Source organism: Portunus trituberculatus, chromosome 10, assembly GCF_017591435.1.
Source record: "Portunus trituberculatus isolate SZX2019 chromosome 10, ASM1759143v1, whole genome shotgun sequence".
NCBI lineage: Eukaryota > Metazoa > Arthropoda > Malacostraca > Decapoda > Portunidae > Portunus > Portunus trituberculatus.
In genome coordinates this window covers 2,436,583-2,455,254 of record NC_059264.1, presented here as the reverse complement: position 1 = coordinate 2,455,254, position 18,672 = coordinate 2,436,583, and the positions used below count along the sequence as shown (strand labels likewise).

Here is an 18,672-nt window from a genome sequence, read left to right as displayed (position 1 = left end):
ATTAGTGGCGTTTAGTATATTGTTATTTTATTTGTTCTTATTTTTTTTGTGTATTTTTGTTTATTTTGTTAGACAGACAGACAGACAGAGGGTTATTATTAGTGGCGTTTAGTACATTGTTATTTTATTTGTTCTTCTTATTTTTTTTGTGTATTTTTGTTTATTTTGTTAGACAGACAGACAGATGGACAGACAGACAGAGGGTTATTATTAGTGGCGTTTAGTACATTGTTATTTTATTTGTTCTTCTTTGTCTTTTTTTTTTACTTACCTAATTATTTTTTTGTTGTATTTTTATTTTTGTTATTTCAGTTTATTATTTTCTCTTTCTTCATCTTTTTTCCTTGTTCTTTCTTTGTTCAGTTTGTTTTTCTTTCTTTCTTCCATTCATTGTTATTTCTTTATTATTTCTTATATTTTGTCTTTTTCTTAATTTTTATATTCATTATTTCATCTATTTTTTCTTTCTTTAGTTTCTTCAATGTTATAAGTTTGTTTCTCTTTGTTCTGTTCATTAATGTTTTATTATTATTATTATTATTATTATTATTATTATTATCATTATTATTTTATCTTTTCCTTCTTCAATTTTTTATCTTATTATTTATTTCCTCTTATTTTTCTTTCATTCGTTAATTTTCTCTTTATATTTTTCTGTTACTTTTTTCATTTTCTCTCCAGTTTTTGTTTCTTCTCTTATTTCAGTCAATTTTCTTTCTTCCTTCACTTTTTTTTATGTTCTGTATTACTTGAGTTTATTTGATCTTTTTTTGTTCAGTTTATTCTAATTTCTTTTTCTTTTTTCATTAATGTTATTCTTTATTGAGTTTCTTTTATTTTATTTTATTCAGTTTATTTAATTTTCTTGTTCTTTCTTGATTTTTTTTGTTATTCTTTATTACTTGAGTTTATTATTTTATTTTTCTTTTTTCTTCGGTTTATTTCCATTGATTTTTCTTTTTTTTTCTTAATGTTATCCTTTGTTTTGTTATGGTGCTGGATTTGTCTTCTTTTCCTACACAGCCAAGGGTTTCTGATCTGTTTTAAAGCTTCTCTTCGCTTGATCCCCTAAGTAATCCCTCTTAAGTGTTGTCACCACCTTCCTTTTGATCTCTCTCTCTCTCTCTCTCTCTCTCTCTCTCTCTCTCTCTCTCTCTCTCTCTCTCTCTCTCTCTCTCTCTCTCTCTCTCTCTCTCTCTCTCTCTCTCTCTCTCTCTCTCTCTCTCTCTCTCTCTCTCTCTCTAAGTTGAAGGTAAAGGAAGATAAAAATAACAGACAGGAACAACTCTAGCTTAACACACACACACACACACACACACACACACACACACACACACACACACACACACACACACACACACACATTCATACATACATACATACATACATACACTGAGCCTTAAACTGTCGTATCTCAACGTCAATATTCTTTCCAACACTACAAGTCACTTCCTCACTGGCCATTATAAACAATTCAACACTTTATACAGCATTTAGATCCATAAACACACAATCGGTGAGCTTTTTAAAGGATTCTCAGTGATATCGCAGCCTGGTGTTCCTTTCATTGCAACTTGTCACTTCCTTTCACCTGTTTATGTTACCTGGTGGGCTTTCCCAGTGGTGAGATACAAGGGGAAGGAAGGGCAGGGAAGGGGAAGGCAGGAAGGGAGGGTATAAGAGAAGCTACACTGCTGCTCATGATGTTTTTATTGATTTATTTTTTATGTAGGACAGAAAAGCTGGCCATTGGTAACAAAATATATAAAAAAAGGGCCCATTTATTTGCCAGTCCCCATGCAGGTCCTAGAGAGTTGGTAAGAATGAAAGGTTAAATGTCTTGAGATTTCCTCCGTCTTAAATGAAGTCAAGTCATAGGACGTTGGAAATGTGTACAGAAGCAGGCAGGGAGTTTCAGAGTGTAGCAGAGAAAGGCATGAATGATTGAGAGTACAGGTTCACTCTAATGTTAGGGTGTTGGACAGAATAGGGGATGTGTTGGTGGGCTGCCTCAAGTAAGAAATGTATCGAGTTTAACCTAGCCTAATACATATAATTTCTAAAAAGGGTTACGTAATGTATATATTCTTTTTCTTTTTGAGTGTTTTTTAGTTATTATCATTTATGACTCTTTTAGGAATTATTTTAGGTCTGGTTTAAGTTGCATAAGGTTAGGTTAGGTTAGGTTATATTTCCTAGTGTTAGTTTTGGTTATCTACATAATTTTTAGTGTTTCTTTTCTTTATTCAGTTCCTATTACATTATCACTTTTTCTTATATTATTATCACATTTTTTATTATTATCCCTTTATTTTTCTTGTATTGATCTTTTTTCTTCACAGTCATCTTGTGTCTTAGTTAATTTAAATCTATCTTATTTTCTACCACATTCTGAAACACTCCTGCTTGTATCACCTCTACATTCTCACCCTCTGATTGATGTGAGTGTGTTTTTAACCCCTTCATTACTGAGATGCTTTTTTACTGAGTTTTGGGGATGATTAGACCATTTTATTTACATTAGGAAGGGTCTATGGAGGTCAGGAGATTAATGGCCAGAGTCTTCACAATTTTAATCCCCCACATAATTTTCTGAAGCTGTTTAAAATCACCAAATAGTAACCAGAGTGAATATGGAAATGTGTCATGGTACTGAAGGGGTTAAGGTGGTTCTTTGGGTTCTAGAGACAAATTGGTGAGATTTCTAGATTATGAACACAAAAAATGCCTGGCAAAGCTCCTCTAAATGTATCTACAGCCCTTCAAAATAGTGGTGGTGAGAAATCAGAGCATTTATGAATCTTGGTGTTTTTCAGAGTCTATGTACAATTCATTTTCTTATATATTAATTCATTTTTCATCATATTCCTTTCACTAATTTTCACTTTGTTCTAATATTAGATTTTATTCATTAAATTCATGTTGTACAATACTTTTTTTCCTGTTTCTGGCAACTAATCTTCTATTTCCTCCTGGTAATCACGTCTTATCTTGCTTTGTGTGGTGGTATCTGCAGGGCGGCCAGGCTGGGGAGGTGAAGGGCGAATGGTGGAGGTGTTAGTGTCTAGGGGATGGGTGTGTTTCACCTTGTCATAGTAACAGAACTGAAACATCAATATTATTATTGTCTTTATGAGTAACTAGCTAGACAAGAGTTAAAAAATATATGCATTCTGTTCTTTAATATATCCTGTACATTACTGTCCTTAGGGGGATGGGGGTGGTTCCTCTTACTTGCCTTAGGAACAAAACTAAAACCCCTTTATTATTGTTGTTTTTATGAGTGACTTGCTGTGACGAGAGTTAAAAAAAGTGTATTCTATTCTTTGATATGTTCAGTAATTTTCCCGCTTAGCACTAACATTGCACATTATTAACCCATTGAGTACCATGATGCCTTTCCATATTCATTCTGCGTACTATTTGGTGATTTAACTCCTTCAGTGCCAGGACGTGTTTTCCTATTCATTGTGGTTACTGTTTGGTGATTTTACACTGCTTCTAAACTTATGTGGGGATTGAAATAGTGAATGTCAATGAAATGGTCTAATCACAACCAAAACTCGAGGTAAAAATGTGCTCCAGTACTGAAAAGGTTAATACAGCTTCAGAAACGTAAGTGGAGGATTAAAATAGAGAAGACTGCTGCCATTAATCTGATCTCCATAGACCCTTCTAATGTGAATAAAATGGTCTAATGGTACACAAATCTCTAGGTAAAAATGTCTCAGTATTGAAGAAGTTAATAAATGCTACCTGCTCGCACATCATGGTCACGATAATGTTGTTTATAAGTTGTCGAGGAAATTATAGAATAGAGTGAATTTTTAACCCTATTTCACGTCAACCAGTTTAGCCATAAAAGGATTAAAAGAACAGATTTATGAAGTATATTTCCCTCTTCTTGGCTCAACTGTCCCTCCGATTGCCTGAGAGAAAGTTATGAGATTTTTACTATGTTCCCTTCAACACAACTATCCCTGTCTTTAATTCTTCCCTATGTACCCTAAAGAATATCTGTATAAACTCTAAATTGTATTTTTTCATTGAGTTTTCCCTTCAACACAGCTCTCCCTGATGTAACCTGAATCTGTAAATCTTAAACCATTATTCTCTTCTTAATTTTGCCGTCAACACAACTATTCCTTATGTAACCTAAATTTGTAATCATAAACTGTATTCTCTTCTCTATCTCCATCACAACTAGTCCTTACTTAACCTGAGAATGTAAACTCCAAACTATTCTCTTCACTCAATTTTCCCTCCAACACAACTATTCCTTATGTAACCTAAATTTGTAGTCGTATACTTTATTCTCTTCTTTATATCTTCAGCACAACTAATCCTTACGTAACCTAAGAATGTAAACTTGAATATTCTCTTCTCAATTTTGTCTTTAACACAACTATCTCCTTATATAACCTGAATCTGTAAACCCTAAAGTGTATTCTCCTCTTTATCTCTTCAGCACAACTATTTCCTTATATAACCAGAATCTGTAACCCTAAACTGTATTCTTCTCTTTATCTCTTCAACACAACCAACACAAGTATCTTCTGAATCTGCAAGTAAACTATATACATTCTCTTCACTCAATTATGCATTCTTCTGGTGAGACATACAGTGGAGTCATTGAAATTCTATACTATTTCCGTCGCTGGTGAATAGCGTTTAAACTAACTCTTTTTATTAAATTTACCTCTCACCATGCAATCTTGGGGAGGACCTGTGGGAAATTGGGTTTTTGGGGTCAAGGTGCATATGTTAAAGAAAATATTACAGGACAGTTACGTTTTGGCAATCTAAGGACATGAGAAGAAGGAAATGCAGTGTATGAAATCATTCTTGGTTATTCTGGCAGTGGGAAGGATAATGCTGTAAATAAGGTGGTGGGAATGTCAGTAATGTAAGTTGTCTGGTGTCTGATGTACTGAAGTGATGGTGGTGGTGGTGGTGGTAAAGTGCGTGAGTGTGTGGCAGTAATTGTTGTGTTTAGGATTTATTTATTTGTTACGAGTGAATAAGTTAAACGGTAAAAAGAGAAGAAAAAAGTTAGTTGTTCTGGCCTTTGTGCGGTGCGGAAAAAAATATGCTTTGTTTATTTGTTATTGTTGTAATGATGATGGGAATAATAATGATAATGATAGTAATAATAGTAATGATAATAATGATAATAATAATAATAATAATAATAACAGGAACAACAAAAACAACAACAATAATAATGATAAAGTAACGTGTACAGACAGACCGACAGACAAAAACAACACACACACACACACACACACACACACACACACACACACACACACACACACACACACACACACACACACACACACACACACACACACACACACACTTTTACCACTACTAATTAACAACAACAAGAAAAAAAGAAGCTAAAAAACACACACACACACACACACACACCCAGCATTTTACCGTGGTGTGTTGTGTTGCTCCCCTTTGAAGAGTGTTACTTGTGACCCTCAAGGCTGCAAAGGTTACCGGCCCCAACAGGAGTCAATGAATAGTGCTGTGACCTTTGACATAACACTCCCTGCTCCTCCCTCGAATTACACCTACAGGAGTATTTGTATTGAGAGAGAGTGAGTGGATAGATATTTTTCTTAGTGAGTGTGAGAGAGATAGTGAGAGAGAGTGAGTGGATAAGATTAGCTTTCTTGTGAGAGTGTGAAAGAGAATGCAAGAATGTTTTTTTGGTAATGAGTGTGTGAGAGAGTGAAAGAGAGAAAGAGAGAGAGTATGTCAATAGATGTTTTTTGTAATTGAGTGTGTGTGAGAGAGTGTGAAAAAGAGAGGAAGCAAGTGAGGGGATAAGAGAGCTTTTTTTGTGAATGAGTGTGTGTGTGAAAGAAAAATGTGAGAGAGAGAGAGAGAGAGAGAGAGAGAGAGAGAGAGAGAGAGAGTATGTGGACATTTTTTTGTTTCGAGTGCATTAGAGTGTGTATGTGTGAGAGAGAGAGAGAGAGAATGTGTGGATCGATATATTTCTTGTCATTAAGTGGGAAAGTTTGTGAAAGAGAGAGAGAGTGTGAGTGTGAGTGTGGATAGATTTGATAAGCGTTTGTGTTTGAGCTCTTAATCTGTGTGTGTGTGTGTGTGTGTGTGTTTGTGATGCATCTGTCATGAAAATTTCCTTCTGTCTTGCCTTCCCTTCACTTTTCCTTTTCCTTCACTTGTTCCTGCCATTCATTTTTGTGCGTTCTTTAATTCTTTCATCTCTTTCACATACTTAATCCTTTCCTCACACACACACACACACAGACAGACCCGTCAATACTTTCCGTGCCACCTTCCTTGACCGTAACTGTGCCAGACATCACCGAGAGGCTTATCGCGATGGGTTTCCCCGCCCAGAAGCTGGAGGGGGTGTACAGGAACCACATTGATGACGTCTCTCGCTTCCTGGAGGAGAGGCACAAGGACCACTACCGTATCTATAACTTGTGAGTGTGTGTGTGTGTGTGTGTGTGTGTGTGTGTGTGTGTGTGTTTGAATCTTAATGGACCATGGTTTTTAAGTTTAGTTTTTATCAAGTTGAAGTTTTTATTTAGTTGTGGTCTATAATCTATCTATTTATCTGTCTGTCTATCTGTCTGTCTGTCTGTCTGTCTGTCTGTTTGTTTGTGTATGCTGTTATTTTCTTCCTTTCATCCTTCCTTCCTTCTATCTTGCTTTCTTTCTTACTTACTTTCTTTCTTCCTTTAGTTTACTTTTCTATTTCTCTTTTAACCCTCTCAGTTCATTTGTTGCTCCATATCCTTCCTTCCTTCCTTCCTTCCTTCCTTCCTTCCTTCCTTCCTTCCTTCCTTCCTTCCTTCCTTCCTTCCTTCCTTCCTTCCTTTCTTTCTTTCTTTCTTTCTTTCTTTCTTTCTTTCTTTCTTTCTTTCTTTCTTTCTCCCTCCCTCCCTCCCTCCCTCCCTCTATCCTCATCTTCCCTTTAAGATTATTTCTTCCCCTCTACTCTCATGTTCCTCTCTGTCCTTTTCTCTCTCTCTCTCTCTCTCTCTCTCTCTCTCTCTCTCTCTCTCTCTCTCTCTCTCTCTCTCTCTCTCTCTCTCTCTCTCTCTCTCTCTCTCTCTCTCTCTCCTAACCTAACCTAACCTAACCTACATACTCTTGGCCCTGTCTCTCCCTGGCAGGTGTTCAGAGCGGAACCGTTCCTACGACGAGTCACGGTTCCACAACAGAGTAAGGACCTTCCCCTTCGCTGACCACAATCCGCCGCCACTCATAAACATCCAGCCGCTCTGTAACGACATCAGCAAGTGGCTCTCGCAGGACCAGAAGAATGTGGCGGTGGTGCACTGTAAGGCTGGAAAGGTCTGTGTGTGTGTCCTTGTGTGTGTGTGTGTGTGTGTGTGTGGGAAGGAGTGTTTGTATGCATGTTTGTGTGTAGTAATATCTAGGCTTTAGATTCAAGATCATACATCTTCAGTCAGTCGCTACCTTTTTGTCGTTTCTCCCTTTTATTTACACTACTACTACCTTTCTTCACTTCACTATTACTTCTTGTCACTCTCACCATTCACTCACACTAGCACCACTCTTAATCACTCTCCATCACCTTTACCTGCTTCTATGGGCATTCAGTCGTTCATCCCTTTCTCTGGTGCACTCTGGAACTCCCTGCCTGCTTCTGTATTTCCACCTTCCTGTGACCTGAACTCATTATCATTAATCTCTTCAGTGCCGTGACATATTTCCACATTTATTCTGCTTACTATATGGTGACTTTTTTACAGCTTCAGGAACTTATGTTGGGGACTAAAATAGTGAAGACTGTGGCCATTAAATCTTCTGACCTCCATAGACCCTTCTTAATATTAGTCAATAAAATAGTCTAATGGTACACAAAACTCACGGTAAAAAATGTGCCTTAGTACTGAAAGGGTTAATAGAGAGGGAGGTTTACAAGACATTTATCCCTTTCTTTTGGCTCTCTCTCTCTCCCTCCCTCCCTCCCTGTCACATCTCCCATCACACACATATACACCACATAATCACACTTAACCACTCTCCATCACCCTTACCCTTACGCCACTCCCCCACATTCACTCTAACACTGTCCTTCTCCTCCTCCACAGGGCCGCACTGGAGTAATGATCTGCTGTTACCTCCTCCACTGCCACCACACTTGTCTGGCGCAGGAGGCTCTCGACTTTTATGGGGACAAGAGGACCTTTGACAGAAAAGTATGTGATGCAGCTGACGGAAAAATATATGTTAATTTTTGTCATGATTAAGAAATTTATTGTGTTTTAACTTATTTGTTTTTTCAGTTCATTTTCATTAGTTTATGTTATGAGAGGTATGAGACAATAGTAAGGGTTATAAAAAGAAGATATGTTTATTGATGTGATTCAGGAAGGTACTGTGAATTTAGTGTGTGTATATTTATCTGTTTCAACTTTATTATTTGTTTTCAGCAGGATTTGTTTAGTTTGGCATGTCTTGAGAAGTATGAGACATTAGTAAGTGTCATAAGAAGAAGATTTATTAGTTCTTGTGATGCTCCAGGAAGATATTGTGAGTTTACTGTGTATATATCTACGTGTTAATTTGTTTTATTGTTTTTCAGTGCAATTTGTTTAGTTTGGCATGTCTTGAGAAGTATCAGACATTAGTAAGCATCATAAGAAGAAGATATATTAGTTCTTGTGATGTTCCAGGGAGGTACTGTGAGTTTACTGTGTATATTTTTACTCAGTTTTAACTTTTTATTTTATTTTTCAGTGTATTTTGTCTAATTTTGGTATATTTTGAAAAGTGTGAGGTATCAATAAGTCAAAAAAGAGGATATTAGTTTTTATTGTGTTTAAGAAAGATATTGTGAGTTTAATATGTATATATTTACCTGTTTAACTTTATTATTATTTTGTCTATTGTTTGTACTCCTTGGTGTAGTGGTTAACACACTCAAGCCGAGAGATCCCGGGTTCGATCCCTGGGCGGAGTGGAGAAGGCTGGGCTGTCTCCTCACACCCACACCCCTGTCCACCCAACAGTGAGTGGGTACCGGCTGTTTGTCGAGTGTTGTGTCCTGCCTCTCAGGGTGGCAGCTTGGCACCTGTTGCGGCATGTAGCTGAAGGGTGCCAATCAAACCTGTGACTCCTAGATGACTTTATTATTACTTTTCAGTGTATTGTGTCTAGTTTGTTATGTTTTGAAAGTTGTAAACCATGGATAAGTGTCATAAAAAGATGTATTAATTTTTTGTGATGTTTAAGGAAGGTTTTGTGAGTTTAATATCCATCTGTTCTAACATATTTTTTATTTTTCAGTGCATTGTGTCTCCAATACTGTGCTGTTGTTGTTATTATTATTATTATTATTATTATTATTATTATTATTATTATTATTATTATTATTATTATTACTACTACTACTACTACTACTACTACTACTACTACTACTACTACTACTACTACTACATTTTTTTAATACCAAATGTTTGCATTGTACAAAATATATGGTAACTAATTCTCTCTCTCTCTCTCTCTCTCTCTGCCAGGGTGTGACTATCCCCAGCCAAAGACGCTACGTGGAATACTACGCCAAACTAGTCAGCTCCAACTTTAACTATAACCCACCTTATGTACGGCTGAGGGAGGCGCGCATGACCCCACCTCTCTCCAGCGTCAACTCAGGTGTGTGTGTGTGTGTGTGTGTGTGTGTGTGTGTGTGTGTGTGTGTGTGTGTGTGTGTGTGTGTTTGATGACCCCATTATTTCCTCTCTCCATTTACATCCCGCCTAACTGCTAGGTGAACAGGGGCTGTGTGTGTGTGTGTGTGTGTGTGTGTGTGTGTGTGTGTGTGTGTGTGTGTTTGTTTTGTGGGGATTTGTTGTGGTGTGTTTTTTTTTCTCTTTTCTTTCTAGTTTGTTTTTCTCCTTTTCTCTTCATTATTTGCTAGTTGTGTGTGTGTTGTTTTGTTTTGTTTTGTATTTCTTTTCTTTTCTTCTCTTTTCTTTTCTTTTCCCTTTTCTTTCATCTTTGTTTATTTTCTCCATCTTCTTCATCTACAGTGTGTGTATTGTGTTTATCCTTCTATTGTTTACTAGTTACTTATCCTTTTCCTTAGTTTGTTTTTCTCTCTTCTCTTCATCTCATTACACCTTAAATTCCACCTCTTTTACCTCCCACAAACCAAGATAACTCACCTTTACCACTTTTCTACACCCCTTCCCTTCCTAAACCTTCTCTTTCATCATTACACTAACCCTCCCTTACCTTTACATCTCCCTTTAAAACATTACCAGCCCACCACTCATAAACTAATACAATTTACCTGTACTACTTCTCTGTACCCCTTTTGCTTCTTTGTCTTCCCATTCACCCATACACTTATCATCCTACTTCATCTCCCTTACCTCCTCTCTACATCTCCCTTTAAAGACATCACAGCCCACCACTCCTCACTAATGTAACTTAGTTGTACCACTTCTCTACACCCTGAAATAAAACCAATACACCCTTTCCTTCCCAATTTAACACCTGTCCCACTTCTCTACACCTGCCAATGCAGAGGTGGTTCTGGTGGTGAGCTCGCACACCAACAAGAAGGGGTACAGTACGCAGGTGTGTGAGGTGAAGAAGGGCAAGGAGGCGCTGCACCTGCTCGTTAAGGAGGAGGTAGCCAGACCCATCTCAGGTGACATCAAGATTGAGCTTAAGAGGACCAACTTTGTAAGGCGAACGGTGAGTCTAGGGGAGGGAGAGAGAGGGAGAGGAGAGGATGAGAGGGAGGAGAGAGAGAGGGTGAAAGGGTGAGGAAGAGAGAAGGTGAAAGAAAGTAAGAGAGAGAGAGAGAGAGAGAGAGAGAGAGAGAGAGAGAGAGAGAGAGAGAGAGAGAGAGGAGAATTAATGACGAAGTTATGGAAATATTAAAGAAGTAAGAGGAGGAGGAAGAGGAGAAAGAAGGAGCCAAAAATTGAAGCTTTAGGAACAGGTAAAACAGAGAGAGAGAGAGAGAGAGAGAGAGAGAGAGAGAGAGAGAGAATTCATAACATAAGGAAGTTACTGGAATGCTAAAGAAAGATATAAGAAAAGGAGGGAGGAAGGAAGAAGGGAATTCTAACCTAACCCAACCCAACCCAACCCAAACTTAACCTAACCCAACCCAACACAACCCATTTCCTCCTACCACCCCTCCCCCAAAAAAAAAAAAAAAAAACTGACAACCAAACCCTAGAAAAAGAAAGAATAAAAGATAAAAAAAAAAAATAATAATCTCGTAACCTAACCTAACCTAAACAAACCTAACCTAACCACTTCCTCCCCCCATTGCACCCCAGGATAAGCTGTTTAGTGCCTGGCTGAACACTCACTTCATTTTCGAGGAGGGCAAGAAAGTGACCAACGGGTTCGAGATCATTGCGTCTGACCAGAGCAACCACAACACCTGCGGCCCACACCAGATCACCCGGCAAAGGTGCGTGTGTGTGTGTGTGTGTGTGTGTGTGTGTGTGTGTGTGTGTGTGTGTTTGTTTTGTTTTACAGACAGGCAGACAGACAGAGCAATAATGATGTTTAGTTTATAGAAGAGAGAGAGAGAGAGAGAGAGAGAGAGAGAGAGAGAGAGAGAGAGAGAGAGAGAATGTATCATAAGAAATATCTCAAGTTAGAATATGAGAAAGAGGAGAAGGAGGAAGAGCAGTAATGATGAGAGTGAGAGGAGGAGGAAGAAGAAGAGAAGAATAAGTAGGAAAAGGAAGAGGAAGAGGAGGAGGAGGAGGAGGAGAGGAAGAGGAAGAAGAGTTTAACTAATGATATACTAGAAAGAGGAGGAGTCAAATGAGTTATGTATAAAATAAGAGGAGGAGGAGGAGGAGGAGGAGGAGGGGAGGGGAAGGGGGAATTTATCAGCTGCACTAATAAAAAAAAAAAAAAAAAAAAAAATAGAACCAAAAAAGCAAAAAACACAAAAAAACCTAAACTAACACTTGACAACTTTATAATGTACCAAACTACTAAGGTTCCCCCCTGTACCACCATCCCACCCACTACTCTGAGCCTGTCTCCTTCACCCCATCACCCCCTCACCCCCCACAGCAAATGGGGTGGGGCGGCATGGGGAGGTGGGCGTCTGAGTGAGCGCGTGTGTGTCAATTTATGCAGGAGCAACAGTTTTCGGGCGTCAAACAAGTCGGAGGGGCACAGACACAGACGGCAGGAGTCAGCGGAGGGGCGGGCAGCTCTCTCGGGGCTTGGGGGCGGGGGGATGGACCAGCACCCACCCCGAGAACCCCGCCGGAGGAACAGAGTGGCCGGGGAGAGTAAAAGTTTACCTACCGGTCACTTGACGTGCTTAGCGGCTCAGGAGGATTGGCACCCACTTCCCCCGCCACAGCCGCCGCCACCCTCCCCCGGTGATGCCAGCCCCCCGCCGCACCTCCGCCACCATGCCAGACAGGACAGCCGCCACCGCCGCCGCCACCACACTCAGCAACTTCCGTAAGGGGTCGTGCATGGAGTGTGTTTCTTGGGCTGTTCTGTGATGTCTCCATCCACTGCTTTCAGGTCTTAGGTGAACTTATGTGGGTTTTCAAGAGTGTTTCTGTGGTTTCAGTGGCAAATTAACACTATTTCTGCATTACAAGCCAGAGGAATTGTCTTGAAATCCCAGCATGTCATCTCTGTGGCCTTGGAAAACAGTTGTGGTGAGAGAAAGAGCTAAAAGAGTTTCTGAATAATGGCCTTTTGTGTATGTGTGTGTGTGTGTGTGTGTGTGTGTGTGTGTGTGTGTGTGTGTGTGTGTGTGTGTGTGTGTGTGTTGAGGGTTTTGGGCTCACCATGTCACCTGCCTCAACACTGTCTGGCTTCACACCTGTTCTTGCACCTGTATAGCTTAAGGTTATTTCAATGGCTGCCTCACATCTGTCCAACTGCCCACTGCACCTGTCTAGCTTAACCCCTTCAATACTGGAACACATTTTTACCTTGAGTTTTGTGTACAATTAGACTATTTTATTGACATTAGGAAGGGTCTATGGAGGTCAGAAGATTTATGGCCACAGTCTTCACTATTTTAACCTCTTCAATACTGGGACACATTTTTACCATGAGTTTTGTGTACGATTAGACTATATTATTGACATTAGGAAGGGTCTATGGAGTTCAGAAGATTAATGGCCACAGTCTTCACTATTTCAATCCCTCACATGAGTTTCTGAAGCTGTATAAAATCACCAAATAGTCACCAGAAGGAATATGAAAAAGTCATGGTACTGAAGGGTTTAAAGGTGTGTCATTGGCTGCCTCACACCTGTCCCACCTGCCCACTTCACCTATTTATCTTAGGGTGTGTCAGTGCACCTTATTACCACACCAGAATTGAAGCACACACAAGCACCTTTGGGTTCTGACACCTGTTTATTTCCTCTCCTTCCCAGTGGTTCCTCAGTCAGGTAGGAACATTTGAGGCATTCAGTAGTAGATCATGGTACTCGAGAAATCGTATTATGCCATAAAGTTTTGTGTCTTCTAGTAATCAACATTTTTTTCATTATCATTAACATTATTTTTTTTGAGTGGTTTGTTTTTATTTAATCTTTTATTTTATTTTAATGGCCACGTCTAATACTGAATGCCTCACGTGTGGTTATTTATCTCCCCCTTGCCTTGTATTTCCGTATTTAGTTGTCCGCTGACAGGCTGTGGGCTGGCTGGGTTGTATTTGTGGTGTGTGGCTAGGTGGGTCAGTTTACCGCATCCTGGAGCTGTATTGAGGAAGGTTGTGGCAGTTTATCCATATCTTTACTTGGAAGCTTCTGTTTTAGTTATCAGTCCTGGAGTTGTATTGAGGAAGGGTTTGACAGGTTACCCATATCTTTACTTGCAAGTCCCTGTTGTAGTTCCCAGTCCTGGAGTTGTAATGAGGAAGGGTTTGGCAGGTTACCCATATTTTTACTTGCAATCCCCTGTTTTGATTCTGAGTCCTGGAGCTGTATTGAGGAAGGGTCTGGCAGGTTACTTCACTTACAAGTTTTTATCATAGTTCCAAGTTTACTATTTTTGCTCTGTCCTGTGTTTATAAGCTACAATTGAGGGCAAGGTGAAAAATTTAGGTCTCAGTTTGGTATTTTATTCTCTCTTTTTTTAAGTTCCAATTGAGAGCAAAGTAAAAAAAATAAATAAAGTAATGCTCTAGACAACATATTTTTGGATCGTCATTCATTCAAGCACAACAGAATTTTATCTTGTCAAATTTAGAATAATGATGTGACAGTTTTTTCAAAGGGGCAGCCATGTTAGGAGTTTTCATCTCTTGTCTTACACTTCCTTTCTCCATTCTTAATCTCTTCAGTACCAGGATCCATTTTCTTATGCATTTTGGTTAGAATTTGGCAGTTTTACACAGCTTCAGGAACATATGTTGGGATTAGAATAGTGAAGACCCTGGCCACAAATCATCTGAACTCTGTAGACCCTAATGCAAATGAAATTGTCTTATCATACCCAAAAAATCTAGGTAAAAATCAGTTTTGGTCTCCTGTTTCCCTTTTTTGCAATTAATAAGAGAGAAAATTGTCTTTGTTCACCTCTCACTAGTACCACTATAAGAGAAAGATAGAGAGTGCTTCCGTGATTTTCTAGAATCATTACATCAGAGAGAGGACAGATTGAGACTAATAGAGAATGTTTTTCCTTCCTTTCTTGCTGTTTCTGCTACAAGAGAGGTGGAAAGGAGGAGTGTTAGATTACTATTGTTCTTATTCTTGTTTCTCTCTAGTTTTGTTTCTATAGGGAGAATGGAATGAGGTTTTGATGATGGGTGAGCCTCTACCCCCCATCCCTTGCTCCCCTCCTCTCCCCATATCCTCGTCCTATACCCCAGACCATTGTCCTTCCCCTCCCTGGTCTCTTCCCATCACCTCTACACTCCTCACTCCTCTCCTCTTTGTGGTGTCTCTGTTTTGATTACTAATGTTGTCTTGGTCTCAGCAAAATTCCTTCTGTTCATTGCCTCCTTTACCTCTTAATTCTAAATCCCTTTCTGCCTTCCTTCCTGATCATCATCCACCCTCCCCAGCCAACCCCACCACCATCCATCATTCCTTCCCCTCCTCCCCAGCACCCCCCTCTCTCCCTGCTGTGAAAGTGTGCAGAATACAAAGAGAGTAAATGTAATGTTGGCGGCAGTGAAGGTGCAGACTGATGCAGTATTGTGTGCCGGAAAGGTTACAGCTTTCCTGGATAAAAGAGATGAGTGGTTTTCACCTGTGCTGTGTGTTGTACTTGTTACGATGGATCTGAAGAGGAGGCAGCAGCGCAGCAGTGCAGTGGTGTACATACAGATGTGCTTGTGAAACATAGACAAAAGAGGTGCTTGACTGGTAACAAACAGTTAACAGTGTTGGTGCTGCAGCATTAATGATCAAACTTGCCTTTGTAAAGATGTTGGTTTGAGTGGAAATCTCTACTTGGCAAACATGCCAAAGCTGCTGCCAGCCCTGTGTCAACACCAACACCAGGAGAGCTGCTCTGTCAAGCTCTGCCACAAACACTCTTGTGGTGAAAAGTCCGAACCACAACTATGTGAACTTGTGTGATGTCCTGTGATGTCCTGAGGAGGCCTTGCCACACACACAGAGAGAGAGAGAGAGAGAGACTCACTCACTCACTTGCTCGTTAATGTACACAGGTACTAACTTACCTGGCATCACCTCCCAAGGCTGACACATACGGCAGCATCACAAGTGACTCACGCCTGTCTGGCACTGTTGTAGAGACACTCACGGTGTTCCCGAGGGCCTGCCTGCCTGCAGAGCCCCACGCTGTACTTCTAACACACACTGTCACTGTCACGGAGGAGAGAGGGGATGCTCAACTATTGTTCACTAAAAAGAAACTCAAACTGTACATTTACTGAGTACATAAACTTCCCCCTGCCACACATTAGCCAGCCCTGCCAGTCCCCTTACTGTGGCACCAAATTATAAGGCTATCATTTTTGGGAAGAGGAGAGGCTCAAATTTTTAGTGCCCCCTAAAAAACATGACGACACATTAACTGAGTACATAACTTCCCTCATAGCCACACACTAGCCAGCCCTGCCAGCCTCATTGCCCCTGTACTACATCACAAGGCTAGATTTGAAGGGAACTTGACAAATCCTATCCTTCACAGCTGCCCCATCCTTCCCTTCCCTTCCATTCCACCATGCAGAGTTAACCAATATCACTTTTCTCCGAGCTGGCTTTTCTTCAATGCCCCATCAAGACCCTTCACCCCCCCTCCTCATCACAGCCAACTTGATCGCATTTACTCTGATTACTGATGTACATTATCTAACGTAACAGCTTCCCGTGTCCCTTGCATGGCGTTAAGACTTGGCTTTCTGCTTCACACTTGCCTGACGCTGCCAAATGTAATGTAGTGTGATGCCTCCCTTGTTTTGGACTCCTTGGCTGCCCTCAGAGGTCATTGGGAGAGTTGTAATGCAGTGTCACATCACCTATTTATTCCTCCCGCCCATTGGCACCTCCACTGGCACCCCCACACCCCCCAACAACCACCCACACCCCAGTAATGCAGTGATATTTGATCATTCCCACCTCGTACTGTAGAGTTTGTTATCTTATATGCTTCTATGCACACACACGCACGCACACACACAGGTTTATGTTGTGTGTACGTGTGTGTGCTTTTCTGAGGTATTTTGTTGTATGTTTTTTAATTTTTTTATTTGTATGTTTTATTATCATCCTTGTCCTCCTTCTTCTCTTCCTCGTCCCTCCTCTACTTGTTATTGGAAGGAAGGGATGGAGAGAAAAGAAGAGGAAGTGGATTAGTTTAGTTTAGCCATGTGTGGGGCAGCTTTGTGTGTGTGTGTGTGAGTGTGTGTGTGTGTGTGTGTGTGTGTGTGTGTGTGTGTGTGTGTGTGTGTGTGTGTGTGTGTGTGTGTGTGTTTGATCTGCTGCAGTCTCTGACGAGAGAGCCAGACGTGTGTGTGTGTGTGCGCGCTTGTGTTTGTGTTTGGTTGTGTGTGTGTGTGTGTGTGTTGCTTTGTATGGGTTGCCTCACATACGATTGCTGGCTTGGTATATAGATAGACAGGCTATTATTATTATTATTATTATTATTATTATTATTATTATTATTATTATTATTATTATGTAAGGTACTGCTTCCACGCATGGCAAAGTTTCACCTGTTAGAATGATTATGTAGTGTTTCTTTGAATGTAATGCCATGTTATGTAACAGTAATGATGGTGGTTGAAGTAAGTGACTTTGATAACAGGAAGTAGAGACAAGACATTAATGTATATTGTAGAGAGATAAAACACCCTTGAAACAACACAGATGAACAGCATATCAAGCTGTGTGATTTATTGACACACACACATACACACTCACACATAACCAGTATATAATATGTTACCCCACTCAGTTATATACAAGAATGAACCCTTTGCTTCTTCAATACAACACAAATGAACAGCATATCAAATGGTGCTATTTATTCACACACACACACACACACACACACACACACACACACACACACACACACACACACACACACACACACACACACACACACACAACACAGAGCTAAGGTGTTATGTCACAGAAGAATGCATAAATTGACACGTATTTTTTTAGTGTGTTTTGGTGTCACGGAATTTATTACACACATTCACACTCGCTTGGTTCTGTAGCAACACACTGGAAATAATTTGGGTTTTTATTTCCGTATGCAAGTTTGTTTTTTCCTGTATTGTTGTATGTTTGTGTTTTATTATTTTTTTAGGTTTTTGTATTTCGTATGTTGTATTTGTAGTTCCTTTGAGTATGTGTATGTGTGAAGAGAGAGAGAGAGAGAGAGAGAGAGAGAGAGAGAGAGAGAGAGAGAATGGTGTATGTAACGAGTATACCTCCTGTTCAGCTTTTATTTTTTATTTTTTTATTTTATTTATTTATTTATTTTTTGTTTGTTTTAGTAATGAATACCCTTACTTATACATCACTAGATATTTGCTCCCCCTTACATATTTCTTCACATTCTTACTACATATTTATTCCTTATGTATTTATTCCCCCGTATACATTTATCCCTACATATTAACTTCTGACATATTTACTCCCTACATATTTATCCCTCACATATTTATTCCCTAGATATTTATTCCCTAAAATTTATCCCTGACATATATTAACATTCTTGCATTCCCTTATTACACAGATCTCATATTTTGGTCTTTATTTTATTCTATTTCAGTTACTTTGATTGATTTCTATGCCATCAGCTTTATTTTTATCATGTTCTCCAGTTCATTTATTTGCATGTATATGTGTTGAGTATGTATTACACTTATTGATTTTCTTTCCTTGGGCTTTTATTGATCTGTATATTTAACCCCTTCAGTACCATAATGCACTTCTATACTTATTCTGCTTACTATTTGGTGATTTTATTCAGCTTCAGAAACTTATGTGGGGGATTAGAATAGTGAAGACTGTGGCCATTAATCTTCTGACCCCCATAGACCCTTCCTAATGTCTATAAAATGGTCTAATGGTACACAAATCTCAAGGTAAAAATGTGTCCCAGTACTGAAGGGGTTAATGCAATACTGTTATTTATTTATTTATTTATTTAGTGTATGGCATCTGTATATATTTATCTGTGTGTATC

At 39.4% G+C, this 18,672-nt stretch overlaps 1 protein-coding gene across 11 annotated transcripts in view; it reads left to right on the top strand.

The window, feature by feature from the left end:
- The window catches only part of LOC123501972 (phosphatidylinositol 3,4,5-trisphosphate 3-phosphatase and dual-specificity protein phosphatase PTEN-like), a 50,506-nt gene that overhangs the window by 4,456 nt on the left and 27,378 nt on the right, over positions 1-18,672 (top strand). For 8 of the 11 annotated variants that reach the window (XR_006673750.1, XR_006673751.1, XR_006673749.1 and 5 more), the window contains exons 2-8: positions 6,344-6,473; positions 7,170-7,350; positions 8,115-8,222; positions 9,543-9,678; positions 10,556-10,728; positions 11,325-11,461; positions 12,148-12,483. Coding sequence is in view for 6 of the 11 variants with exons in the window: in XM_045251098.1 (XP_045107033.1) it covers positions 6,344-6,473; positions 7,170-7,350; positions 8,115-8,222; positions 9,543-9,678; positions 10,556-10,728; positions 11,325-11,461; positions 12,148-12,483 (1,201 nt within the window). In the remaining 5 variants the exon portion in view is untranslated. The remainder of the gene's footprint in view (positions 1-6,343; positions 6,474-7,169; positions 7,351-8,114; positions 8,223-9,542; positions 9,679-10,555; positions 10,729-11,324; positions 11,462-12,147; positions 12,484-18,672) is intronic. The other 3 variants (XR_006673752.1, XR_006673753.1, XM_045251100.1) reach the window with 1 other exon arrangement.